Source organism: Salmo trutta, chromosome 1 (assembly GCF_901001165.1).
Source record: "Salmo trutta chromosome 1, fSalTru1.1, whole genome shotgun sequence".
Lineage (NCBI taxonomy): Eukaryota > Metazoa > Chordata > Actinopteri > Salmoniformes > Salmonidae > Salmo > Salmo trutta.
Genome location: NC_042957.1, coordinates 81,325,621 through 81,353,510, shown reverse-complemented (window position 1 = coordinate 81,353,510; position 27,890 = coordinate 81,325,621). Strand labels below are relative to the sequence as shown.

The 27,890-nt window shown below is 46.9% G+C and overlaps 1 protein-coding gene and 1 pseudogene across 2 annotated transcripts; one reads left to right on the top strand and one right to left on the bottom strand.

Annotated features, from left to right (window-relative positions):
• Window positions 1-89: 89 nt before the first annotated feature.
• LOC115147231 (chitobiosyldiphosphodolichol beta-mannosyltransferase) lies at window positions 90-16,433 on the top strand. 2 transcript variants are annotated; one of them, XM_029689349.1, is made up of 13 exons: window positions 90-415; window positions 578-655; window positions 998-1,101; window positions 2,120-2,268; window positions 3,231-3,320; window positions 5,662-5,772; window positions 6,460-6,581; window positions 7,295-7,333; window positions 8,717-8,776; window positions 9,531-9,641; window positions 10,062-10,176; window positions 15,780-15,855; window positions 16,096-16,433. In XM_029689349.1, the coding sequence occupies exons 1-13, from the start codon at window positions 124-126 to the stop codon at window positions 16,231-16,233; spliced, it is 1,485 nt and encodes a 494-aa protein (XP_029545209.1). In that variant the 5' UTR covers window positions 90-123; the 3' UTR covers window positions 16,234-16,433. The 2 variants fall into 2 exon arrangements, with proteins under 2 accessions (XP_029545209.1, XP_029545218.1); XM_029689358.1 differs by lacking the exons at window positions 10,062-10,176; window positions 15,780-15,855; window positions 16,096-16,433 and adding an exon at window positions 9,968-10,055.
• A 338-nt stretch (window positions 16,434-16,771) lies between these two features.
• Window positions 16,772-27,036, bottom strand: LOC115147224 (protein-lysine N-methyltransferase EEF2KMT-like; annotated as a pseudogene).
• Window positions 27,037-27,890: the final 854 nt, after the last annotated feature.

Sequence of the window (27,890 nt, the reverse complement as noted above, 5' to 3'; positions counted from 1 at the left end):
CGTTTTAGTTGAACAAATGTTTGCTCTAATGATTACACTGTAGGTGCACGGTACCTTTAAATCCCAGTTGAACCCCTCCTCCCCGGCACGTCACACTGAGACACGTCATCAGTCACAACAAACATGGCGGATGCCAGTGCATCTATGACTCTGGCGACAATTTCACTGATAGGTTTCACGTTACTGGCAGGGTTTTACCTGACCACTTTAAATTTACGATGGACACTGGTCTCCGTTACTGTTACTGCCGTGTTGGTGACCCAGCTATTGCGGAAGTTACGGAGAAGAGATGCGTTGACGGAGCGGCGTGTATGTGTGCTGGTTCTGGGGGATATCGGACGCAGCCCTCGTATGCAGTACCATGCCCTTTCGCTCAGCAAACACGGCTACAGCGTAACGTTTGTTGGATTCCCTGGTAAATGAATAGATTGATTGTGTTATATGTACAAATAAACATGGAGCTATACTTTCATTTGTGGCCTCCCTGCTGGCCGGGTCCCAGATTTGTTTGTGCTCTTGCCAACTCTAGCCCTTCTGACGATTCTCTACTGTGACTACATGTTGTGGTTATTGTCAGGTACCAAGCCTCATCAGGATGTGATTGGAGATGAGAGGATCACAATCATCCCAATCACAGAAGTTAAAGGACTCCAAGGTACTGGAACTGATCTGGAAATGAGTTTACAGCACATACCATGACCGTATATTTATGCCATATTACTGCATATTTATACCATATTACCGTATATTTATTGATACCATATATTTATACTATATTACTGTATATTTATACTATATTACTGTATATGTATACCATATTACTGTATATGTATTCCATATTACCGTATATTTATTTATTCCATATTACCGAATATTTATTCCATTACTAATCACTGGTTGTATAACAGTAGTTAGGTCTTGAATCTATGCCATAATATAGTCTGCTTCTGAGAGCCACTACCAGAGCATTGAGACGAATCCATCTGTCTGTTTCCAGTGGGTCCTAGGATGGTGAGCTATGTTACCAAGGTGATTCTCCAGTCCCTGCAGCTTCTCCTGGTGTTATTGAAGACTGACGTCCAGTCCCATATTCTCATGCAGGTATAGTTCTACAATACACTCTGCTGTGTGTGTGTCCCATATTCTCATGCAGGTATAGTTCTACAATACACTCTGCTGTGTGTGTGTGTGTGTTCTATATTCTCATGCAGGTATAGTTCTACAATACAATAAACATAGTGTAAACATTCCTACTTATTGACTGGAAGAACTTGCAGAAAAACCTGTGAACTTTCATTTATTCTGTTCTGTTCATTCTGTTCTATTCTGTTTTCTAACCTATCATGTCATATGTCCTGAGACATCTACAGATACTGCTGTGATTTACCCATAAAACAACTGGTAGGATGCTGTTAATGTGTTTTGCTATAGTAAAGGTTGAATTTAATGTTGGTTTTAATAGTGTTTGTTAAGGACCTGACCTGTCATTCTATTCTGTTCTATTGTGTTCTATCCTACTTATTTAAATTATAGTCTACTTCTATTCATTCTATTCTGTTCAGTTGTACTTGCCTCCTCCCCCAGAATCCTCCAGGACTGCCCAGTATAGTGGTGACATGGCTGGTGTGTTATTGACCTCTTCCTCCCCCAGAATCCTCCAGGACTGCCCAGTATAGTGGTGACATGGCTGGTGTGTTATTGACCTCTTCCTCCCCCAGAATCCTCCAGGACTGCCCAGTATAGTGGTGACATGGCTGGTGTGTTATTGACCTCTTCCTCCCCCAGAATCCTCCAGGACTGCCCAGTATAGTGGTGACATGGCTGGTGTGTTATTGACCTCTTCCTCCCCCAGAATCCTCCAGGACTGCCCAGTATAGTGGTGACATGGCTGGTGTGTTATTGACCTCTTCCTCCCCCAGAATCCTCCAGGACTGCCCAGTATAGTGGTGACATGGCTGGTGTGTTATTGACCTCTTCCTCCCCAGAATCCTCCAGGACTGCCCAGTATAGTGGTGACATGGCTGGTGTGTTATTGACCTCTTCCTCCCCCAGAATCCTCCAGGACTGCCCAGTATAGTGGTGACATGGCTGGTGTGTTATTGACCTCTTCCTCCCCCAGAATCCTCCAGGACTGCCCAGTATAGTGGTGACATGGCTGGTGTGTGGTCTGAGAGGAACCAGGTTCATCATTGACTGGCACAACTACGGCTACACCATCATGGCCCTCTCACACGGCCCGGACCACCCCATCGTCAGGCTGGCACAGTGGTCAGTAACATCCCCATGGCTGAGTCCCAAATAGATCCCTATTCCCTATACACAGTGCGTTCGGAAAGTATTCAGACCCCTTCCCTTTTTCCACATTTTGTTACTTTATAGCCTTATTCTAAAATGGATTAAATAAACAAAAATCCTCATCAATATACATACAATACCCCATAATGACAAAGCAAAAACAGTTTTTTTGAAAATGTTGCAAATGTACAAAGAAACAAAACGTATTTACATAAGTATTCAGACCCTTTGCTATGAGACTTGAAATTGAGCTCAGGTGCATCCTGTTTCCATTGATCATCCTTGAGATGTTTCTACAACTTGATTGGAGTCCAGCGGTGGTAAATTCAATTGATTGGACATGATTTGGAAAGGCACACACCTGTCTATATAAGGTCCTACAGTTGACAGTGCATGTCAGAGCAAAAACCAAGCCATGAGGTCAAAGCATGTCCGTAGAGCTCTGAGACAGGATTGTGTCGAGGCACAGATCTGGGGAAGGTTACCATGTCTGCAGCATTAAAGGTCCCCAAGAACACAGTGGCCTACATCATTCTTTAGTGGAAGAAGTTTGGAACCACCAAGACTCTTCCTAGAGCTGGCTGCCCGGCCAAACTGAGCAATCGGGGGAGAAGGGCCCTGGTCATGGAGGTGACCAAGAACCTGATGGTCACTCTGACAGAGCTCTAGAGTTTCTCCGTGGAGATGGGACACCCTTCCAGAAGGACAACCATCTCTGTAACAAATGTGGAAAAAGTCAAGGGGTCTGAATACTTTCTGAATGCACTGTGTATCTACAGCTTTGCATGAACATGGTCTTCTTCAGTAGGAACCAAACGAGCAGATCAGGGAGGGACCTACCTGAATTTGTCCAAGAAAATGTTGCAGACTGTTTTGCTACAGTGTGCGTTAATGAATAGGACCCACGTTCTTGTCCCCTGTCCTGTCTCTGGCAGGTATGAGCAGTTGTTTGGGCGATTCTCCAGCCATAACCTTTGTGTCACCAACGCTATGAAGGAAGACCTTCAGAACAACTGGAACATCAAGTAAGGATTGTTTTACTTTCAACATCCGTCTGTCAATCCATCCGTAGATAGATAGACGACGGACATACAGACAGACCTCAATAGACAGACGGAACGACAGAGACAGATAGACGGACGGACATACACCAATAAACAGACGTACAGACAGACACAGATAGACGGACGGAGGGACAGATGGACGGACGGAGGGACAGATGGACGGACGGAGGGACAGATGGACGGACGGAGGGACAGATGGACGGACGGAGGGACAGATGGACGGACGGACGGACGGACGGACGGACGGACGGACGGAGGGACGGACGGACGGAGGGACGGACGGACGGAGGGAGGGAGGGACGGAGGGACGGACGGAGGGACGGAGCGACGGAGGGACGGACGGACGGACGGACGGAGGGACGGACGGAGGGATGGACGGAGGGACGGATGGACGGACGGACGGACGGAGGGACAGATGGACGGACGGAGGGACGGACGGAGGGACAGATAGACAGATAGACGGACGGACGGACGGACGGACGGAGGAACAGATAGACGGATGCAGTGGGGAGTCTGAATCTATCCCTCCTATCTCTTCCCCTTGGCCATGACTAAACCCTTGGCCATAACATGTCTGAAGGGTCTGGACAGGTATAAGCAGTGTAGTGGCAAACCTGCCTCCATACTGCTTCCACTTTACATATCTGGGTTAGGGGAGGGGCTTGGGACCGGCTGTAATACTTTGAAAGACCCATTCTACCTACAGACATGACAGGATGTGGAGTCATATCTACAGACATGACAGGATGTGGAGTCATATCTACAGACATGACAGGATGTGGAGTCATATCTACAGACATGACAGGATGTGGAGTCATATCTACAGACATGACAGGATGACAGGATGTGGAGTCATATCTACAGACATGACAGGATGTGGAGTCATATCTACAGACATGACAGGATGTGGAGTCATGTCTACAGACATGACAGGATGTGGAGTCATATCTACAGACATGACAAGATGTGAAGTCACATCCAATGACAGGATGTGGAGACGCCTACAGACATGACAGGATGTGGAGACACGCCTACAGACATGACAGGATGTGGAGACACGCCTACAGACATGACAGGATGTGGAGACATGCCTACAGACATGACAGGATGTGGAGACACGTCTAATGACATGACAGGATGTGGAGACACATCTACAGACATGACAGGATGTGGAGACACATCTACAGACATGACAGGATGTGGAGACATATCTACAATGTAGGCCTACATGACAATGGTTTCCTATGCAAGATCAAACTATTGTCTGTCTACAGCTATCTTGTCTGTAAGTAGTAGTGGTCTTTCCCAGGTGATTGGTTTTACAGGTAACAGAAAGAGAAGATGGTTGACTACTATTGTCATGACTTATTGTCTTATTCTCCTCCTATAGGGCGACCGCATTGTATGACAAGCCACCTGCCTTATTCTCCTCCTATAGGGCGACCGCATTGTATGACAAGCCACCTGCCTTATTCTCTTCCTATAGGGCGACCGCATTGTATGACAAGCCACCTGCCTTATTCTCCTCCTATAGGGCGACCGCATTGTATGACAAGCCACCTGCCTTATTCTCTTCCTATAGGGCGACCGCATTGTATGACAAGCCACCTGCCTTATTCTCCTCCTATAGGGCGACCGCATTGTATGACAAGCCACCTGCCTTATTCTCCTCCTATAGGGCGACCGCATTGTATGACAAGCCACCTGCCTTATTCTCCTCCTATAGGGCGACCGCATTGTATGACAAGCCACCTGCCTTATTCTCCTCCTATAGGGCGACCGCATTGTATGACAAGCCACCTGCCTTATTCTCCTCCTATAGGGCGACCGCATTGTATGACAAGCCACCTGCCTTATTCTCCTCCTATAGGGCGACCGCATTGTATGACAAGCCACCTGCCTTATTCTCCTCCTATAGGGCGACCGCATTGTATGACAAGCCACCTGCCTTATTCTCCTCCTACAGGGCGACCGCATTGTATGACAAGCCACCTGCCTTATTCTCCTCCTATAGGGCGACCGCATTGTATGACAAGCCACCTGCCTTATTCTCCTCCTATAGGGCGACCGCATTGTATGACAAGCCACCTGCCTTATTCTCCTCCTATAGGGCGACCGCATTGTATGACAAGCCACCTGCCTTATTCTACTCCTATAGGGCGACCACATGGTATGACAAGCCACCTGCCTTATTCTCCTCCTATAGGGCGACCACATGGTATGACAAGCCACCTGCCTTATTCTCCTCCTATAGGGCGACCGCATTGTATGACAAGCCACCTGCCTTATTCTCCTCCTATAGGGCGACCACATTGTATGACAAGCCACCTGCTATCTTCAAGGAGACTTCAGTAGACCTAAAGCACCAGCTGTTCATGAGGCTGGCCAAGACTATCCCTCAGTTCCAGGTCTGGTGAGTCTAGTATAGTCTGTTGTTGAGGCTGGCCAAGACTATCCCTCAGTTCCAGGTCTGGTGAGTCTAGTATAGTCTGTTGTTGAGGCTGGACAAGACTATCCCTCAGTTCCAGGTCTGGTGAGTCTAGTATAGTCTGTTGTTGAGGCTGTACTACAGTTATCCTCTTAGTTCCTGGAGGAACACAGGGCCTGTACTACAGTTATCCTCTTAGTTCCTGGAGGAACACAGGGCCTGTACTACAGTTATTAACTTGGTTCCTGGAGGAACACAGGGCCTGTACTACAGTTATTAACTTGGTTCCTGGAGGAACACAGGGCCTGTACTACAGTTATCCTCTTAGTTCCTGGAGGAACACAGGGCCTGTACTACAGTTATTAACTTTGCCGGTCTTGGGCTGCTTTCTTTGCCTTTTGACAGTATAAGGAACAGTTATAATGTCATTACTCTATCAAATACATTTAACAGACATGACATAACACGTGTTATAATCACTGAGTTTCTGTTTATATTGGAGAGATGAAGAACTATCATAAAATATATTACATTATCTTAGACATGTCATAGCAGATGTTATAACCACTGTATTTCTGTTTACATTGGAGAGATAAAGAACATCATAAAAATATATATTACACTATCATAGACATGTCATAACACATGTTATAACCACTGTGTCTGTTACAGTGGTGAGCGCCCTGGTGGTGAGACAGAGAGAACAGCGTTTACAGGTCGTGACCCCAGTGACCTTTCTGTGACCTTGACCTCAGGTCGACCTGCTCTACTAATCAGCAGCACCAGCTGGACTGGTCAGTACCCCACAGGCACAGTTTGAGTCCCAAATGGCACCCTATTCTCCATAGGGCTCTGGTCAAAAGTTGTATAATACATAGGGAATAGGGTGCAATTTCGTAAGCACCAGGAGACTCTGCATTTTAATCTGTTTAGATGGAACGTTTTTCTGGATTTTTACCCCAATCTTAATTGTTTTTCTTACCTCGAGAGCAGTTTTAGCCTCGTCCAAACATCCTGATCGCGCGAGTTTACATTCTGTTTGGAGTCAGGTCATGATGGGGATCAGACTAGAGCCAGATTACATTCTGTTTGGAGTCAGGTCATGATGGGGATCAGACTAGAGCCAGATTACATTCTGTTTGGAGTCAGGTCAGGATGAGGATCAGACTAGAGCCAGATTACATTCTGTTTGGAGTCAGGTCAGAATGGGGATCAGACTAGAGCCAGATTACATTCTGTTTAGAATCAGGTCAGGATGGGGATCAGACTAGAGCCAGATTACATTCTGTTTGGAGTCAGGTCATGATGGGGATCAGACTAGAGCCAGATTACATTCTGTTTGGAGTCAGTTCAGGATGGGGATCAGACTAGAGGTTTTCTGTGTTGCACATAAAATACAATCCTGTCTCTGTGTTTAGTCGACATGTGTACAATGTAAGTACACACATCTGTCAGGTGTAAATACTTGTTAGGGTCTCTCACTGTTTCCCCTGTTTGTGTACAACAGAGGATGAGGACTTCTCCATTCTGCTGAAGGCTCTGGAAGGTAATCATTATCATCTGCAGTTGGGCCCCATTTTAAAGAGCATCCTTCCTCCCATCCATCCATCCATCCTTCCTCCCATCCATCCTTCCTCCCATCCATCCTTCCTCCCAGCCTTCCTCCCATCCATCCTTCATCCCATCCATCCATCCATCCTTCCTCCCATCCATCCTTCCTCCCATCCTTCATCCCATCCATCCATCCATCCTTCCTCCCATCCATCCTTCCTCCCATCCTTCATCCCATCCATCCATCCTTCCTCCCATCCATCCTTCCTCCCAGCCTTCCTCCCATCCATCCTTCCTCCCATCCATCCTTCCTCCCAGCCTTCCTCCCATCCATCCTTCCTCCCATCCATCCTTCCTCCCATCCTTCATCCCATCCATCCTTCCTCCCATCCTTCCTCCCACCCATCCTTCCTCCCATCCTTCCTCCCACCCATCCTTCCTCCCATCCATCCTTCCTTCCTCCCATCCATCCTTCCTCCCATCCATCTTTCCTTGCTTCCTTCTTTGAAGTCATCTCTGATTAGAAAAGACTTGACAGATGAAAGCCATGTGGTGGAGCACTGGAATTCACCTGTCTAGTCATTCTTAATTAGAATAAATCATGTCTAATCAGTGACTATAATTCACCTGTCTAGTCATTCTTAATTAGAATAAATCATGTCTAATCAGTGACTATAATTCACCTGTCTAGTCATTCTTAATTAGAATAAATCATGTCTAATCAGTGACTATAATTCACCTGTCTAGTCATTCTTAATTAGAATAAATCATGTCTAATCAGTGACTATAATTCACCTGTCTAGTCATTCTTAATTAGAATAAATCATGTCTAATCAGTGACTATAATTCACCTGTCTAGTCATTCTTAATTAGAATAAATCATGTCTAATCAGTGACTATAATTCACCTCTCTAGTCATTCTTAATTAGAATAAATCATGTCTAATCAGTGACTATAATTCACCTGTCTAGTCATTCTTAATTAGAATAAATCATGTCTAATCAGTGACTATAATTCACCTGTCTAGTCATTCTTAATTAGAATAAATCATGTCTAATCAGTGACTATAATTCACCTGTCTAGTCATTCTTAATTAGAATAAATCATGTCTAATCAGTGACTATAATTCACCTGTCTAATCATTCTTAATTAGAATAAATCATGTCTAATCAGTGACTATAATTCACCTGTCTAGTCATTCTTAATTAGAATCCATCATGTCTAATCAGTGATTCTAAAAGAGAAAGCAAGGAGACTTCTCAGTGGTGTCCTCTTAGGGCCCATGGGGCTCTGGTCTAAAGGTAGTGCACTACATAGTGAGTAGGGTGTTGTTTGGGATACAAGCCCTTGAATTAACCTTGTGTGTTTTCTCTACCAGACTACGAGGGGTTTGTGAAAGCAGGAGCCTCTCTTCCCTCGCTGGTCTGTGTCATCACAGGTAACTATAGTGTTGACAGTGTACTGCTGCCAGTCTGTGTGGTCACAGGTAACTAAAGTGTTGACAGTGTACTGCTGCCAGTCTGTGTGGTCACAGGTAACTATAGTGTTGACAGTGTACTGCTGCCAGTCTGTGTGGTCACAGGTAACTATAGTGTTGACAGTATACTGCTGCCGGTCTGTGTGGTCACAGGTAACTATAGTGTTGACAGTATACTGCTGCCAGTCTGTGTGGTCACAGGTAACTATAGTGTTGACAGTATACTGCTGCCAGTCTGTGTGGTCACAGGTAACTATAGTGTTGACAGTATACTGCTGCCAGTCTGTGTGGTCACAGGTAACTATAGTGTTGACAGTATACTGCTGCCAGTCTGTGTGGTCACAGGTAACTATAGTGTTGACAGTGTACTGCTGCCAGTCTGTGTGGTCTAGGCCGGATTACAGTAAAGCACTTTTACATGCTGCATCTGATTTGGTCTTTTGACCAATCAGATCAAGTCTTTTGCCAATAATTGGGCAAAATATCAGAGTTGGGCTGCCTGTGTAAACGCAACGTTTGCGTCAAATGCTGATGTAAAAAGGGGCCTAATGAATAAATGTGATTTGATTGAGAAGCCTCACAAAAAAATGACATTATCAAGTAACCTGTTGTTGCTAGATTAAACCAACTGAGAAAAACCTTTACAATTCTTGTCGGTCCTTTACTGTTAACCCTAGATACGTATTGTTTCAATTCCCTGTGTGTGTGAGACCAGGTAAGGGTCCTCAGAAGGACCACTACAGGAAGCTGATAGACACCCTGAGCTTTGAGCATGTGAAGATCTGTACTCCATGGCTGGAGGCAGAGGACTACCCTGTTCTGCTAGGTTAGTGTGGTCTCCCTGTCCCAGGCTCAGCAGATCTGTCTGTCTGTCTGTCTGTCTGTCTGTCTGTCTGTCTGTCTGTCTGTCTGTCTGTCTGTCTGTCTGTCTACTGATGTTCTGAATGTTCTCCCTGTCCCAGGCTCAGCAGGTCTGTCTGTCTGTCTGTCTGTCTGTCTGTCTGTCTGTCTGTCTGTCTGTCTGTCTGTCTGTCTGTCTGTCTGTCTGTCTGTCTGTCTGTCTGTCTGTGTACTGATGTTCTGAATGTTCTCCCTGTCCCAGGCTCAGCAGATCTCTGTGTACTGATGTTCTGAATGTTCTCCCTGTCGCAGGCTCAGCAGATCTGTGTACTGATGTTCTGATGTTCTCCCTGTCTCAGGCTCAGCAGATCTGTGTACTGATGTTCTGATGTTCTCCCTGTCCCAGGCTCAGCAGATCTGGGTGTTTGTCTCCATAAGTCGTCTAGTGGTCTGGACCTGCCTATGAAGGTGGTGGACATGTTTGGCTGCTGTCTGCCTGTCTGTGCCATCCACTTCTACTGGTGAGACGGGACTCTTTAACAGGCATCTTCTAACACCATGCCCACACACACTGTCTGTGCTGTCACCTTTACTGCTGAGGGAATACTCTAAACCCTGGGTCAACAGTCACCTTCTACTGCTGAGGGAATACTCTAAACCCTGGGTCAACAGTCACCTTCTACTGCTGAGGGAATACTCTAAACCCTGGGTCAACAGTCACCTTCTACTGCTGAGGGAATACTCTAAACCCTGGGTCAACAGTCACCTTCTACTGCTGAGGGAATACTCTAAACCCTGGGTCAACAGTCACCTTCTACTGCTGAGGGAATACTCTAAACCCTGGGTCAACAGTCACCTTCTACTGCTGAGGGAATACTCTAAACCCTGGGTCAACAGTCACCTTCTACTGCTGAGGGAATACTCTAAACCCTGGGTCAACAGTCACCTTCTACTGCTGAGGTGAGGGAATACTCTAAACCCTGGGTCAACAGTCACCTTCTACTGCTGAGGGAATACTCTAAACCCTGGGTCAACAGTCACCTTCTACTGCTGAGGGAATACTCTAAACCCTGGGTCAACAGTCACCTTCTACTGCTGAGGGAATACTCTAAACCCTGGGTCAACAGTCACCTTCTACTGCTGAGGGAATACTCTAAACCCTGGGTCAACAGTCACCTTCTACTGCTGAGGGAATACTCTAAACCCTGGGTCAACAGTCACCTTCTACTGCTGAGGGAATACTCTAAACCCTGGGTCAACAGTCACCTTCTACTGCTGAGGGAATACTCTAAACCCTGGGTCAACAGTCACCTTCTACTGCTGAGGGAATACTCTAAACCCTGGGTCAACAGTCACCTTCTACTGCTGAGGGAATACTCTAAACCCTGGGTCAACAGTCACCTTCTACTGCTGAGGGAATACTCTAAACCCTGGGTCAACAGTCACCTTCTACTGCTGAGGGAATACTCTAAACCCTGGGTCAACAGTCACCTTCTACTGCTGAGGGAATACTCTAAACCCTGGGTCAACAGTCACCTTCTACTGCTGAGGGAATACTCTAAACCCTGGGTCAACAGTCACCTTCTACTGCTGAGGGAATACTCTAAACCCTGGGTCAACAGTCACCTTCTACTGCTGAGGGAATACTCTAAACCCTGGGTCAACAGTCACCTTCTACTGCTGAGGGAATACTCTAAACCCTGGGTCAACAGTCACCTTCTACTGCTGAGGGAATACTCTAAACCCTGGGTCAACAGTCACCTTCTACTGCTGAGGGAATACTCTAAACCCTGGGTCAACAGTCACCTTCTACTGCTGAGGGAATACTCTAAACCCTGGGTCAACAGTCACCTTCTACTGCTGAGGGAATACTCTAAACCCTGGGTCAACAGTCACCTTCTACTGCTGAGGGAATACTCTAAACCCTGGGTCAACAGTCACCTTCTACTGCTGAGGAATACTCTAAACCCTGGGTCAACAGTCACCTTCTACTGCTGAGGGAATACTCTAAACCCTGGGTCAACAGTCACCTTCTACTGCTGAGGGAATACTCTAAACCCTGGGTCAACAGTCACCTTCTACTGCTGAGGGAATACTCTAAACCCTGGGTCAACAGTCACCTTCTACTGCTGAGGGAATACTCTAAACCCTGGGTCAACAGTCACCTTCTACTGCTGAGGGAATACTCTAAACCCTGGGTCAACAGTCACCTTTTACTGCTGAGGGAATACTCTAAACCCTGGGTCAACAGTCACCTTCTACTGCTGAGGGAATACTCTAAACCCTGGGTCAACAGTCACCTTCTACTGCTGAGGGAATACTCTAAACCCTGGGTCAACAGTCACCTTCTACTGCTGAGGGAATACTCTAAACCCTGGGTCAACAGTCACCTTCTACTGCTGAGGGAATACTCTAAACCCTGGGTCAACAGTCACCTTTTACTGCTGAGGGAATACTCTAAACCCTGGGTCAACAGTCACCTTCTACTGCTGAGGGAATACTCTAAACCCTGGGTCAACAGTCACCTTTACTGCTGAGGGAATACTCTAAACCCTGGGTCAACAGTCACCTTTACTGCTGAGGGAATACTCTAAACCCTGGGTCAACAGTCACCTTCTACTGCTGAGGGAATACTCTAAACCCTGGGTCAGCAGTCGCCTTCTACTGCTGAGGGAATACTCTAAACCCTGGGTCAACAGTCACCTTTACTGCTGAGGGAATACTCTAAACCCTGGGTCAACAGTCACCTTCTACTGCTGAGGGAATACTCTAAACCCTGGGTCAACAGTCACCTTCTACTGCTGAGGGAATACTCTAAACCCTGGGTCAACAGTCACCTTCTACTGCTGAGGGAATACTCTAAACCCCGGGTCAACAGTCACCTTCTACTGCTGAGGGAATACTCTAAACCCTGGGTCAACAGTCACCTTCTACTGCTGAGGGAATACTCTAAACCCTGGGTCAACAGTCACCTTTTACTGCTGAGGGAATACTCTAAACCCTGGGTCAACAGTCACCTTCTACTGCTGAGGGAATACTCTAAACCCTGGGTCAACAGTCACCTTCTACTGCTGAGGGAATACTCTAAACCCTGGGTCAGCAGTCACCTTCTACTGCTGAGGGAATACTCTAAACCCTGGGTCAACAGTCACCTTCTACTGCTGAGGGAATACTCTAAACCCTGGGTCAACAGTCACCTTCTACTGCTGAGGGAATACTCTAAACCCTGGGTCAACAGTCACCTTCTACTGCTGAGGGAATACTCTAAACCCTGGGTCAACAGTCACCTTCTACTGCTGAGGGAATACTCTAAACCCTGGGTCAACAGTCACCTACTGCTGAGGGAATACTCTAAACCCTGGGTCAACAGTCACCTTCTACTGCTGAGGGAATACTCTAAACCCTGGGTCAACAGTCACCTTCTACTGCTGAGGGAATACTCTAAACCCTGGGTCAACAGTCACCTTCTACTGCTGAGGGAATACTCTAAACCCTGGGTCAACAGTCACCTTCTACTGCTGAGGGAATACTCTAAACCCTGGGTCAACAGTCACCTTCTACTGCTGAGGGAATACTCTAAACCCTGGGTCAACAGTCACCTTCTACTGCTGAGGGAATACTCTAAACCCTGGGTCAACAGTCACCTTCTACTGCTGAGGGAATACTCTAAACCCTGGGTCAACAGTCACCTTCTACTGCTGAGGGAATACTCTAAACCCTGGGTCAACAGTCACCTTCTACTGCTGAGGGAATACTCTAAACCCTGGGTCAACAGTCACCTTCTACTGCTGAGGGAATACTCTAAACCCTGGGTCAACAGTCACCTTCTACTGCTGAGGGAATACTCTAAACCCTGGGTCAACAGTCACCTTCTACTGCTGAGGGAATACTCTAAACCCTGGGTCAACAGTCACCTTCTACTGCTGAGGGAATACTCTAAACCCTGGGTCAACAGTCACCTTCTACTGCTGAGGGAATACTCTAAACCCTGGGTCAACAGTCACCTTCTACTGCTGAGGGAATACTCTAAACCCTGGGTCAACAGTCACCTTCTACTGCTGAGGGAATACTCTAAACCCTGGGTCAACAGTCACCTTTACTGCTGAGGGAATACTCTAAACCCTGGGTCAACAGTCACCTTCTACTGCTGAGGGAATACTCTAAACCCTGGGTCAACAGTCACCTTCTACTGCTGAGGGAATACTCTAAACCCTGGGTCAACAGTCACCTTTTACTGCTGAGGGAATACTCTAAACCCTGGGTCAACAGTCACCTTCTACTGCTGAGGGAATACTCTAAACCCTGGGTCAACAGTCACCTTCTACTGCTGAGGGAATACTCTAAACCCTGGGTCAACAGTCACCTTCTACTGCTGAGGGAATACTCTAAACCCTGGGTCAACAGTCACCTTTTACTGCTGAGGGAATACTCTAAACCCTGGGTCAACAGTCACCTTCTACTGCTGAGGTAATACTCTAAACCCTGGGTCAACAGTCACCTTCTACTGCTGAGGGAATACTCTAAACCCTGGGTCAACAGTCACCTTCTACTGCTGAGGGAATACTCTAAACCCTGGGTCAACAGTCACCTTCTACTGCTGAGGGAATACTCTAAACCCTGGGTCAACAGTCACCTTCTACTGCTGAGGGAATACTCTAAACCCTGGGTCAACAGTCACCTTCTACTGCTGAGGGAATACTCTAAACCCTGGGTCAACAGTCACCTTCTACTGCTGAGGGAATACTCTAAACCCTGGGTCAACAGTCACCTTCTACTGCTGAGGGAATACTCTAAACCCTGGGTCAACAGTCACCTTCTACTGCTGAGGGAATACTCTAAACCCTGGGTCAACAGTCACCTTCTACTGCTGAGGGAATACTCTAAACCCTGGGTCAACAGTCACCTTCTACTGCTGAGGGAATACTCTAAACCCTGGGTCAACAGTCACCTTCTACTGCTGAGGGAATACTCTAAACCCTGGGTCAACAGTCACCTTCTACTGCTGAGGGAATACTCTAAACCCTGGGTCAGCAGTCACCTTCTACTGCTGAGGGAATACTCTAAACCCTGGGTCAACAGTCACCTTCTACTGCTGAGGGAATACTCTAAACCCTGGGTCAACAGTCACCTTCTACTGCTGAGGGAATACTCTAAACCCTGGGTCAACAGTCACCTTTTACCCCCATTCAGAGAGGCTATGTGCTGATCTGATCTGTTTTGGACTGAGTTTCATGTGCTGTTTAATGTGGATCTAACTCTGTTATATTCTCCTGTGTTGTCAGTCTCTTGTTAACTCTGTTATATTCTCCTGTGTTGTCAGTCTCTGTGTTGTCAGTATCTCTGTCAACTCTGTTATATTCTCCTGTGTTGTCAGTCTCTCTGTTAACCCTGTTATATTCTACTGTGTTGTTAACCCTGTTATATTCTACTGTGTTGTCAGTCTCTCTGTTAACTCTGTTATATTCTACTGTGTTGTCAGTCTCTCTGTTAACCCTGTTATATTCTCCTGTGTTGTCAGTCTCTCTGTTAACCCTGTTATATTCTACTGTGTTGTCAGTCTCTCTGTTAACCCTGTTATATTCTACTGTGTTGTCAGTCTCTCTGTTAACCCTGTTATATTCTCCTGTGTTGTCAGTCTCTCTGTTAACCCTGTTATATTCTACTGTGTTGTCAGTCTCTCTGTTAACCCTGTTATATTCTCCTGTGTTGTCAGTCTCTCTGTTAACCCTGTTATATTCTACTGTGTTGTCAGTCTCTCTGTTAACCCTGTTATATTCTACTGTGTTGTCAGTCTCTCTGTTAACCCTGTTATATTCTACTGTGTTGTCAGTCTCTCTGTTAACCCTGTTATATTCTCCTGTGTTGTCAGTCTCTCTGTTAACCCTGTTATATTCTACTGTGTTGTCAGTCTCTCTGTTAACCCTGTTATATTCTCCTGTGTTGTCAGTCTATCTGTTAACCCTGTTATATTCTACTGTGTTGTCAGTCTCTCTGTTAACCCTGTTATATTCTCCTGTGTTGTCAGTCTCTGTTAACCCTGTTATATTCTACTGTGTTGTTAACCCCGTTATATTCTACTGTGTTGTCAGTCTCTCTGTTAACCCTGTTATATTCTGTTCTGTAGTCTACATGAGCTGGTGAAGCATGAGGAGAACGGATTGATCTTCAAAGACTCTGAGGAACTATCTGAACAGCTCAAGGTACAGTACGATAATAATACTCTTCAGCTGAGGAGCTACAGAAACCCCTGATTTATACCAGATCACCCAGTGGTATGATCCTGTAAACTGGCATCTTTTCTAAAGTACATGCTGTCTTATTACTGTAACCAGTTCCTGTGATAGTGGTATATGGTCTGATATACACATGGCTGGAATGCTGTTTTAGCCAGGATCCAATCTACCCGTTTTATAAAACCTGTTCATGTCCCGTCTCTCCAGTCTCTGCTGTGGGACTTCCCTGGCTGTGAGGATGAGGGCAAACTGGGTCAGTTCAGGAGGAACCTCCGGGCCAGTGGGGGGCAGCGGTGGGACCAGAACTGGGACCAGAACGTCCTGCCTCTCCTCACTGCACCCTGACTCCCCTGTTAGACAGACCTCTTTACAGCAGCCGACTCATCCCCTCTCTACATCTTCGCTCTGTCTCAAACCCCCTTCTTGAGCCTCCAATCTTGAACATTTTCACATTTTAGTCATTTAACAGACGCTCTTATCCAGAACGACTTACAGGAGCAATTAGGGTTAAGTGCCTTGTTCAATGGCACATCCACAGATGTTTCACCTAGTCTGCTCGGGGATTCAAACCAGCGACCTTTCGGTTACTGGCCCAACGCTCCGAACCGCTAGGCTACCTGCTCCGAACCGCTAGGCTACCTGCTCCGAACCGCTAGGCTACCTGCTCCGAACCGCTAGGCTACCTGCTCCTAACCGCCACATGGTCCACTTCTTTGAGGACCTGTCGGAAAGAGAGATTGTTACATCAGGCTAGTCTTTCCTCTGCTCTCTCCCACTCCCCATTTCTGTCTCTCCTCCAGTGGATCTCTTAATTCCAGGCCGTTTTGATTCCCCTCTTAAACAACACTTCAATGTATAAACTGGATATTTTCCACAATGTAAATATTTTGATGTAAATAAAGACTTTATTACACAGTAATACACGTCTGGTTCTGGCTTGGTGTTATATTGTGTGTATCCCAAATGACACCCTAGTGCACTACATTTAACCACAGCCCTATGGACCCTGGTCAAAAGTAGTGCACATACATTGGGAATGGGATGCAGTTATTATATGTAGAGTTTGATCATCTCTATGGTGGCTTGTCTGTTGTAAAAGAACACATGTGTCACTGGTCCTGTCATGACATGTTGGATTCCAGAACTTTCTGTGGGAGACAAAAACAAAGAGTTTATTTGATTTAATTTGGAAAAGATGCATTAGTTTCAGATGTGTATAATTATAGATCCACCAGTTTCAGATGTGTATAATTATAGATCCACCAGTTTCAGAGGTGTATAATTATAGATCCATCAGTTTGAGGTGTATAATTATAGATCCATCTGGAAAGATCCACCAGTTTCAGATGTGTATAATTATAGATCCATCTGGAAAGATCCACCAGTTTCAGATGTGTATAATTATAGATCCACCAGTTTCAGATGTGTATAATTATAGATCCATCTGGAAGGATCCACCAGTTTCAGATGTGTATAATTATAGATCCACCAGTTTCAGATGTGTATAATTATAGATCCACCAGTTTCAGATGTGTATAATTATAGATCCACCAGTTTCAGGTGTGTATAATTATAGATCCACCAGTTTCAGGTGTGTATAATTATAGATCCACCAGTTTCAGATGTGTATAATTATAGCTCCACCAGTTTCAGATGTGTATAATTATAGATCCATCTGGAAAGATCCACCAGTTTCAGATGTGTATAATTATAGATCCATCTGGAAAGATCCACCAGTTTCAGATGTGTATAATTATAGATCCACCAGTTTCAGATGTGTATAATTATAGATCCATCTGGAAGGATCCACCAGTTTCAGATGTGTATAATTATAGATCCACCAGTTTCAGATGTGTATAATTATAGATCCACCAGTTTCAGGTGTGTATAATTATAGATCCACCAGTTTCAGATGTGTATAATTATAGATCCACCAGTTTCAGGTGTGTATAATTATAGATCCATCTGGAAAGGAATTCATCCAAGGCTATAAGATTAGATCTCTCCAGAACAGTGGAGATGGACTAGATCAACCACATGTATTTATAAAGCCCTTTTTACATCAGTTGTCACAAAGAACTTTACTGTAACCCAGGATACAAGGTGACGAGTCCACTTGAAGACTATTGAGATTCATCCTCTACAGTATCTATGGGTTGGATAGTCTCCTCACTTAGCTGCTCTTTGAAGTAGTTGGTTTACTAGTAATAATACATTTAACTTGTAAAGATCTTTTCATTAGTTCTCTCAAAGCTCTAAGTTTAGTACTGACCTAGCTGGTGTTTAAAACTGTTATATGTGTCGGGGTTTCTGATGGTGGAGGAGATGTAGACATCAGGAGGGCTGCCATTGGCCGAACACCTCAGGACCTTAGAGAGAACCTTCACCAGACAGCCAATGATATCTGGATCGTAGACTACGTCTATAACACAGGAAACAACAGGACATGTCAGCCAACAAAAATAGAATTAGGAAACAACAGGACATGTCAGCTAACAACAATAGAATTAGGAAACAACAGGATGTCAGCTAACAACAATAGAATCAGGAAACACATTAGATACCTCACCAGCATCTGGGGGCTGTTCCAGAAAGCTGGATCAATTAGTTAGCCAGGTAACTGTAAAGGTCATTTCTGACTGAGTTGACATATGCAGTGTTTATTGTGAAGTCTCAGCGACAGAGGGAACATTGCCTTTAAAGCAGATCTTCAGCTTTACAGATTGAATAGAAGAGAGCCAGACCATGTTCCTACCTGCAGCGATGACCGTGGTGGCTCCGATCTCTCTCAGCTGCTTCTCTGTCACCTCCTCCCACTCCAGATGCTCCACACTCACACACACTCTGGGAGAGTTCTGGTTGTCCAGCCCATTGAGCTGGATGTTGTCCCTCAGTCTATGTAGAACGCTGAGGTGACAGTCAATGAACACGTAGCTGGAGGGATAGCAGGACTCACACACTGCTATACCAGTCAACCCTACACCACTGCCCAGCTCTAGGACTGTCCTGTAGGAGGAGAGAGCAGAGACAGGACTAACACACTGCTATACCAGTCAACCCTACACCACTGCCCAGCTCTAGGACTGTCCTGTAGGAGGAGAGAGCAGAGACAGGACTAACACACTGCTATACCAGTCAACCCTACACCACTGTCCAGCTCTAGGACTGTCCTGTAGGAGGAGAGAGCAGAGACAGGACTAACACACTGCTATACCAGTCAACCCTACACCACTGTCCAGCTCTAGGACTGTCCTGTAGGAGGAGAGAGCAGAGACAGGACTAACACACTGCTATACCAGTCAACCCTACACCACTGCCCAGCTCTAGGACTGTCCTGTAGGAGGAGAGAGCAGAGACAGGACCTACACACTGCTATACCAGTCAACCCTACACCACTGCCCAGCTCTAGGACTGTCCTGTAGGAGGAGAGAGCAGAGACAGGACCTACACACTGCTATACCAGTCAACCCTACACCACTGCCCAGCTCTAGGACTGTCCTGTAGGAGGAGAGAGCAGAGACAGGACCTACACACTGCTATACCAGTCAACCCTACACCACTGCCCAGCTCTAGGACTGTCCTGTAGGAGGAGAGAGCAGAGACAGGACTAACACACTGCTATACCAGTCAACCCTACACCACTGTCCAGCTCTAGGACTGTCCTGTAGGAGGAGAGAGCAGAGACAGGACTAACACACTGCTATACCAGTCAACCCTACACCACTGCCCAGCTCTAGGACTGTCCTGTAGGAGGAGAGAGCAGAGACAGGACTAACACACTGCTATACCAGTCAACTCTACACCACTGTCCAGCTCTAGGACTGTCCTGTAGGAGGAGAGAGCAGAGACAGGACTAACACACTGCTATACCAGTCAACCCTACACCACTGTCCAGCTCTAGGACTGTCCTGTAGGAGGAGAGAGCAGAGACAGGACTAACACACTGCTATACCAGTCAACCCTACACCACTGCCCAGCTCTAGGACTGTCCTGTAGGAGGAGAGAGCAGAGACAGGACTAACACACTGCTATACCAGTCAACCCTACACCACTGTCCAGCTCTAGGACTGTCCTGTAGGAGGAGAGAGCAGAGACAGGACTAACACACTGCTATACCAGTCAACCCTACACCACTGTCCAGCTCTAGGACTGTCCTGTAGGAGGAGAGAGCAGAGACAGGACTAACACACTGCTATACCAGTCAACCCTACACCACTGTCCAGCTCTAGGACTGTCCTGTAGGAGGAGAGAGCAGAGACAGGACTAACACACTGCTATACCAGTCAACCCTACACCACTGCCCAGCTCTAGGACTGTCCTGTAGGAGGAGAGAGCAGAGACAGGACTAACACACTGCTATACCAGTCAACCCTACACCACTGCCCAGCTCTAGGACTGTCCTGTAGGAGGAGAGAGCAGAGACAGGACTAACACACTGCTATACCAGTCAACCCTACACCACTGTCCAGCTCTAGGACTGTCCTGTAGGAGGAGAGAGCAGAGACAGGACTAACACACTGCTATACCAGTCAACCCTACACCACTGCCCAGCTCTAGGACTGTCCTGTAGGAGGAGAGAGCAGAGACAGGACTAACACACTGCTATACCAGTCAACCCTACACCACTGTCCAGCTCTAGGACTGTCCTGTAGGAGGAGAGAGCAGAGACAGGACTAACACACTGCTATACCAGTCAACCCTACACCACTGCCCAGCTCTAGGACTGTCCTGTAGGAGGAGAGAGCAGAGACAGGACTAACACACTGCTATACCAGTCAACCCTACACCACTGCCCAGCTCTAGGACTGTCCTGTAGGAGGAGAGAGCAGAGACAGGACTAACACACTGCTATACCAGTCAACCCTACACCACTGTCCAGCTCTAGGACTGTCCTGTAGGAGGAGAGAGCAGAGACAGGACCTACACACTGCTATACCAGTCAACCCTACACCACTGTCCAGCTCTAGGACTGTCCTGTAGGAGGAGAGAGCAGAGACAGGACCAACACACTGCTATACCAGTCAACCCTACACCACTGCCCAGCTCTAGGACTGTCCTGTAGGAGGAGAGAGCAGAGACAGGACTAACACACTGCTATACCAGTCAACCCTACACCACTGTCCAGCTCTAGGACTGTCCTGTAGGAGGAGAGAGCAGAGACAGGACTAACACACTGCTATACCAGTCAACCCTACACCACTGTCCAGCTCTAGGACTGTCCTGTAGGAGGAGAGAGCAGAGACAGGACTAACACACTGCTATACCAGTCAACCCTACACCACTGCCCAGCTCTAGGACTGTCCTGTAGGAGGAGAGAGCAGAGACAGGACTAACACACTGCTATACCAGTCAACCCTACACCACTGCCCAGCTCTAGGACTGTCCTGTAGGAGGAGAGAGCAGAGACAGGACTAACACACTGCTATACCAGTCAACCCTACACCACTGCCCAGCTCTAGGACTGTCCTGTAGGAGGAGAGAGCAGAGACAGGACTAACACACTGCTATACCAGTCAACCCTACACCACTGTCCAGCTCTAGGACTGTCCTGTAGGAGGAGAGAGCAGAGACAGGACCTACACACTGCTATACCAGTCAACCCTACACCACTGCCCAGCTCTAGGACTGTCCTGTAGGAGGAGAGAGCAGAGACAGGACTAACACACTGCTATACCAGTCAACCCTACACCACTGCCCAGCTCTAGGACTGTCCTGTAGGAGGAGAGAGCAGAGACAGGACTAACACACTGCTATACCAGTCAACCCTACACCACTGTCCAGCTCTAGGACTGTCCTGTAGGAGGAGAGAGCAGAGACAGGACTAACACACTGCTATACCAGTCAACCCTACACCACTGTCCAGCTCTAGGACTGTCCTGTAGGAGGAGAGAGCAGAGACAGGACTAACACACTGCTATACCAGTCAACCCTACACCACTGTCCAGCTCTAGGACTGTCCTGTAGGAGGAGAGAGCAGAGACAGGACTAACACACTGCTATACCAGTCAACCCTACACCACTGTCCAGCTCTAGGACTGTCCTGTAGGAGGAGAGAGCAGAGACAGGACCTACACACTGCTATACCAGTCAACCCTACACCACTGCCCAGCTCTAGGACTGTCCTGTAGGAGGAGAGAGCAGAGACAGGACTAACACACTGCTATACCAGTCAACCCTACACCACTGCCCAGCTCTAGGACTGTCCTGTAGGAGGAGAGAGCAGAGACAGGACTAACACACTGCTATACCAGTCAACCCTACACCACTGTCCAGCTCTAGGACTGTCCTGTAGGAGGAGAGAGCAGAGACAGGACTAACACACTGCTATACCAGTCAACCCTACACCACTGTCCACCTCTAGGACTGTCCTGTAGGAGGAGAGAGCAGAGACAGGACTAACACACTGCTATACCAGTCAACCCTACACCACTGTCCAGCTCTAGGACTGTCCTGTAGGAGGAGAGAGCAGAGACAGGACTAACACACTGCTATACCAGTGAACCCTACACCACTGTCCAGCTCTAGGACTGTCCTGTAGGAGGAGAGAGCAGAGACAGGACCTACACACTGCTATACCAGTCAACTCTACACCACTGTCCAGCTCTAGGACTGTCCTGTAGGAGGAGAGAGCAGAGACAGGACTAACACACTGCTATACCAGTCAACCCTACACCACTGTCCAGCTCTAGGACTGTCCTGTAGGAGGAGAGAGCAGAGACAGGACTAACACACTGCTATACCAGTCAACTCTACACCACTGTCCAGCTCTAGGACTGTCCTGTAGGAGGAGAGAGCAGAGACAGGACCTACACACTGCTATACCAGTCAACCCTACACCACTGTCCAGCTCTAGGACTGTCCTGTAGGAGGAGAGAGCAGAGACAGGACTAACACACTGCTATACCAGTCAACCCTACACCACTGTCCAGCTCTAGGACTGTCCTGTAGGAGGAGAGAGCAGAGACAGGACTAACACACTGCTATACCAGTCAACCCTACACCACTGCCCAGCTCTAGGACTGTCCTGTAGGAGGAGAGAGCAGAGACAGGACTAACACACTGCTATACCAGTCAACCCTACACCACTGTCCAGCTCTAGGACTGTCCTGTAGGAGGAGAGAGCAGAGACAGGACTAACACACTGCTATACCAGTCAACCCTACACCACTGCCCAGCTCTAGGACTGTCCTGTAGGAGGAGAGAGCAGAGACAGGACTAACACACTGCTATACCAGTCAACCCTACACCACTGCCCAGCTCTAGGACTGTCCTGTAGGAGGAGAGAGCAGAGACAGGACTAACACACTGCTATACCAGTCAACTCTACACCACTGCCCAGCTCTAGGACTGTCCTGTAGGAGGAGAGAGCAGAGACAGGACTAACACACTGCTATACCAGTCAACCCTACACCACTGTCCAGCTCTAGGACTGTCCTGTAGGAGGAGAGAGCAGAGACAGGACTAACACACTGCTATACCAGTCAACCCTACACCACTGTCCAGCTCTAGGACTGTCCTGTAGGAGGAGAGAGCAGAGACAGGACTAACACACTGCTATACCAGTCAACCCTACACCACTGCCCAGCTCTAGGACTGTCCTGTAGGAGGAGAGAGCAGAGACAGGACTAACACACTGCTATACCAGTCAACCCTACACCACTGCCCAGCTCTAGGACTGTCCTGTAGGAGGAGAGAGCAGAGACAGGACTAACACACTGCTATACCAGTCAACCCTACACCACTGTCCAGCTCTAGGACTGTCCTGTAGGAGGAGAGAGCAGAGACAGGACTAACACACTGCTATACCAGTCAACCCTACACCACTGTCCAGCTCTAGGACTGTCCTGTAGGAGGAGAGAGCAGAGACAGGACTAACACACTGCTATACCAGTCAACCCTACACCACTGCCCAGCTCTAGGACTGTCCTGTAGGAGGAGAGAGCAGAGACAGGACTAACACACTGCTATACCAGTCAACTCTACACCACTGTCCAGCTCTAGGACTGTCCTGTAGGAGGAGAGAGCAGAGACAGGACTAACACACTGCTATACCAGTCAACCCTACACCACTGCCCAGCTCTAGGACTGTCCTGTAGGAGGAGAGAGCAGAGACAGGACTAACACACTGCTATACCAGTCAACCCTACACCACTGTCCAGCTCTAGGACTGTCCTGTAGGAGGAGAGAGCAGAGACAGGACTAACACACTGCTATACCAGTCAACCCTACACCACTGTCCAGCTCTAGGACTGTCCTGTAGGAGGAGAGAGCAGAGACAGGACTAACACACTGCTATACCAGTCAACCCTACACCACTGTCCAGCTCTAGGACTGTCCTGTAGGAGGAGAGAGCAGAGACAGGACCTACACACTGCTATACCAGTCAACCCTACACCACTGCCCAGCTCTAGGACTGTCCTGTAGGAGGAGAGAGCAGAGACAGGACTAACACACTGCTATACCAGTCAACCCTACACCACTGTCCAGCTCTAGGACTGTCCTGTAGGAGGAGAGAGCAGAGACAGGACTAACACACTGCTATACCAGTGAACCCTACACCACTGTCCAGCTCTAGGACTGTCCTGTAGGAGGAGAGAGCAGAGACAGGACTAACACACTGCTATACCAGTCAACCCTACACCACTGTCCAGCTCTAGGACTGTCCTGTAGGAGGAGAGAGCAGAGACAGGACCTACACACTGCTATACCAGTCAACCCTACACCACTGTCCAGCTCTAGGACTGTCCTGTAGGAGGAGAGAGCAGAGACAGGACTAACACACTGCTATACCAGTCAACCCTACACCACTGTCCAGCTCTAGGACTGTCCTGTAGGACGAGAGAGCAGAGACAGGATTAACACACTGCTATACCAGTCAACCCTACACCACTGTCCAGCTCTAGGACTGTCCTGTAGGAGGAGAGAGCAGAGACAGGACTAACACACTGCTATACCAGTCAACCCTACACCACTGTCCAGCTCTAGGACTGTCCTGTAGGAGGAGAGAGCAGAGACAGGACCTACACACTGCTATACCAGTCAACCCTACACCACTGTCCAGCTCTAGGACTGTCCTGTAGGAGGAGAGAGCAGAGACAGGACCTACACACTGCTATACCAGTCAACCCTACACCACTGTCCAGCTCTAGGACTGTCCTGTAGGAGGAGAGAGCAGAGACAGGACTAACACACTGCTATACCAGTCAACCCTACACCACTGTCCAGCTCTAGGACTGTCCTGTAGGAGGAGAGAGCAGAGACAGGACTAACACACTGCTATACCAGTCAACCCTACACCACTGTCCAGCTCTAGGACTGTCCTGTAGGAGGAGAGAGCAGAGACAGGACTAACACACTGCTATACCAGTCAACCCTACACCACTGCCCAGCTCTAGGACTGTCCTGTAGGAGGAGAGAGCAGAGACAGGACTAACACACTGCTATACCAGTCAACCCTACACCACTGTCCAGCTCTAGGACTGTCCTGTAGGAGGAGAGAGCAGAGACAGGACCTACACACTGCTATACCAGTCAACCCTACACCACTGTCCAGCTCTAGGACTGTCCTGTAGGAGGAGAGAGCAGAGACAGGACCCACACACACACACACACACACACACACACACACACACACACATTACACACCAGATTGAGATGACGAGTGGTAACAACAGCAGGAGTTGTAGACAGAACACAATGACATAACACACACAGTAGTGTACCAACCTGTCTGTGAAGACGTGTGTGTTCTCCAGAGCCCATTCAGCTAGGTAAAGAGCAGCCTCCCATGTGACCAGGCCTGTAGTTCCTTCAGAGATCACAGCTGTACTCTCTGATAGACTCACTGCTTCTCCACACGGCTATACACACACACACACACACACACACACACACACACACACACACACACACAACATTTTGTAGAGCATGGCGCTTGCAATGCCAGGGTTGTGGGTTCAATTCCCACGGGGGACCAGTACAAAAAATGTATGCACTCACTACTGGAAGTTGCTCTGGATAAATTACAAAATGTAGAATACAGTTTCTGTTGAATACAGTGTGGTGTAGAATACAGTTTCTGTTGAATACAGTGTGGTGTAGAATACAGTTTCTGTTGAATACAGTCTCTGTTTAATACAGTGTGGTGTAGAATACAGTTTCTGTTGAATACAGTGGGGTGTTTTGAAAGGTGTGTGTATTACCAGTAAATAGCTCTTGTAGCACTCTGTCCCCTCCTCTACCCCCAGGACTTCTCCCAGAGCATCATAGAGCTCATCCAGGGGCTCACTCTCACTGGCTTCATGCTGCGCACACAGGGAAGAGAAGCATCACATTACTGTTGTTCACTTAACAAAATGGACAATAAAGTTATACTTTATTGTATTGTACTCATGTGACATTTGTAAGAATTGCCTTTTTAAATGCGCCAGTTACTGTATGATAGTTTACTATTTTCTGACAGAATGATACCAGACAAAAATATATCAGATACAAGAACCCACCGTTTTGATGAGCTGAGACAGAAACAGTCTCCTGTATCTAACTGAGGGAGGATGTTTACAGCACAGTGGATGAAGGCATGTCTGTAAACAGGTGACAATAGTCATTGTTAGTGTGGTTTCCAACTCGGTAATCCAATGTACTGTTTCTATATCTTGAACTAAATAGATGTGATGTTAAGAAAATGCTTTGACAGTTAGGCAATACCTGCTTTAGAATGTCTAGAATAATTTCTGATGAGCTGTCGTTCTCGAGCTCTCTTTCAAGGAGCTGTAGAAAACAACAACACATTATGTTATTACTGTATTCATGTCTTACTATTCCTAAACATTTTGTTTTTTAATTATTCAATTTATGATGCGGACCCTACAGACAGTACATAGTACACAACATGCAAGCAGCCACGCTACTTACATTCCATGGGAAATTGGGCAGTTGACTCATAGTGGAAAAAGGAGACTTTAAAGTTATATATAACATCTGCTCTATTCCTTATGCAAGTGACTTTGGTTTTGTCGGTTTGATCCTTAGACAGATACATTTCGTTAATTTTCAACCAATATTACAGTGATATAATTCCCGAGAATTGAATTACACTCAACCAAAGGATGGCCACGTGTTTCCCTGAGTTTGTTGTCTTCCTTTTTACCCAAGAAGCACTCCTCCTGTCGCAATGCCTGATGGTCAATGTAGTATAATCATGACAGACAGTAACGTGATAAGGGGTACATCTTCTTTTTTTTAAGAAAGTACAAATTAGAAAACCTTTACAATGAGATGAGAGCTGTATTTTATTTCCCAATAAAGCCTGTATCTGTGGGCCTACTGTTCTCAGTGCAACCCTTGAAACTGATAAAAGTCTACTGTTTGAGACCACTCCCCTGTCTGTGTTATCTCTACCTCCACAACTGTCATCCCAAATAAATGAAGCACCCAAAATGTGCCAGATTACGATATGTAGCCTATTAAAGCTGCATAAGGACATAGCTATTCTTCTGAAATGTGACTTTCTTTGACATTTCATGTGGAATTAAGATCTCGTCTAAATGAACAAGCTATGCACAAGGGTGTAAGATATTATGGACAGTGGATGTGGGTTACTTATAATATCTACTTGTCTAAAGCTCTTTCTGCCCGCTCTTTTCTTGCAGTGTCATTCAGAGAAGATAACACCTCTACAGTTGTTCTTCATTCAACAGAATGACCTCACACAGCAAACAACACGTCTGAACATTGAAGGTCAGAAATGTCATTTCGACGGTGATGTTTTCAAATTTTGTAATACTATATTCAAATGGATATTATGGCTGCCTTATTGAGTCGAAATGAAATTCCATGCTTGATTACAATCGTTTTGGTAATAATGAAAAATGTGTCCTTTTCAAATGGCAGAAATGGATGGGATATTTTTTAAGAATATTCAGTGCTAGTGGAATTCAGTGGCCATAATAAAGTATAGTATTTTATGATTGATTATATTTTATATTATTAGGCTAAATATC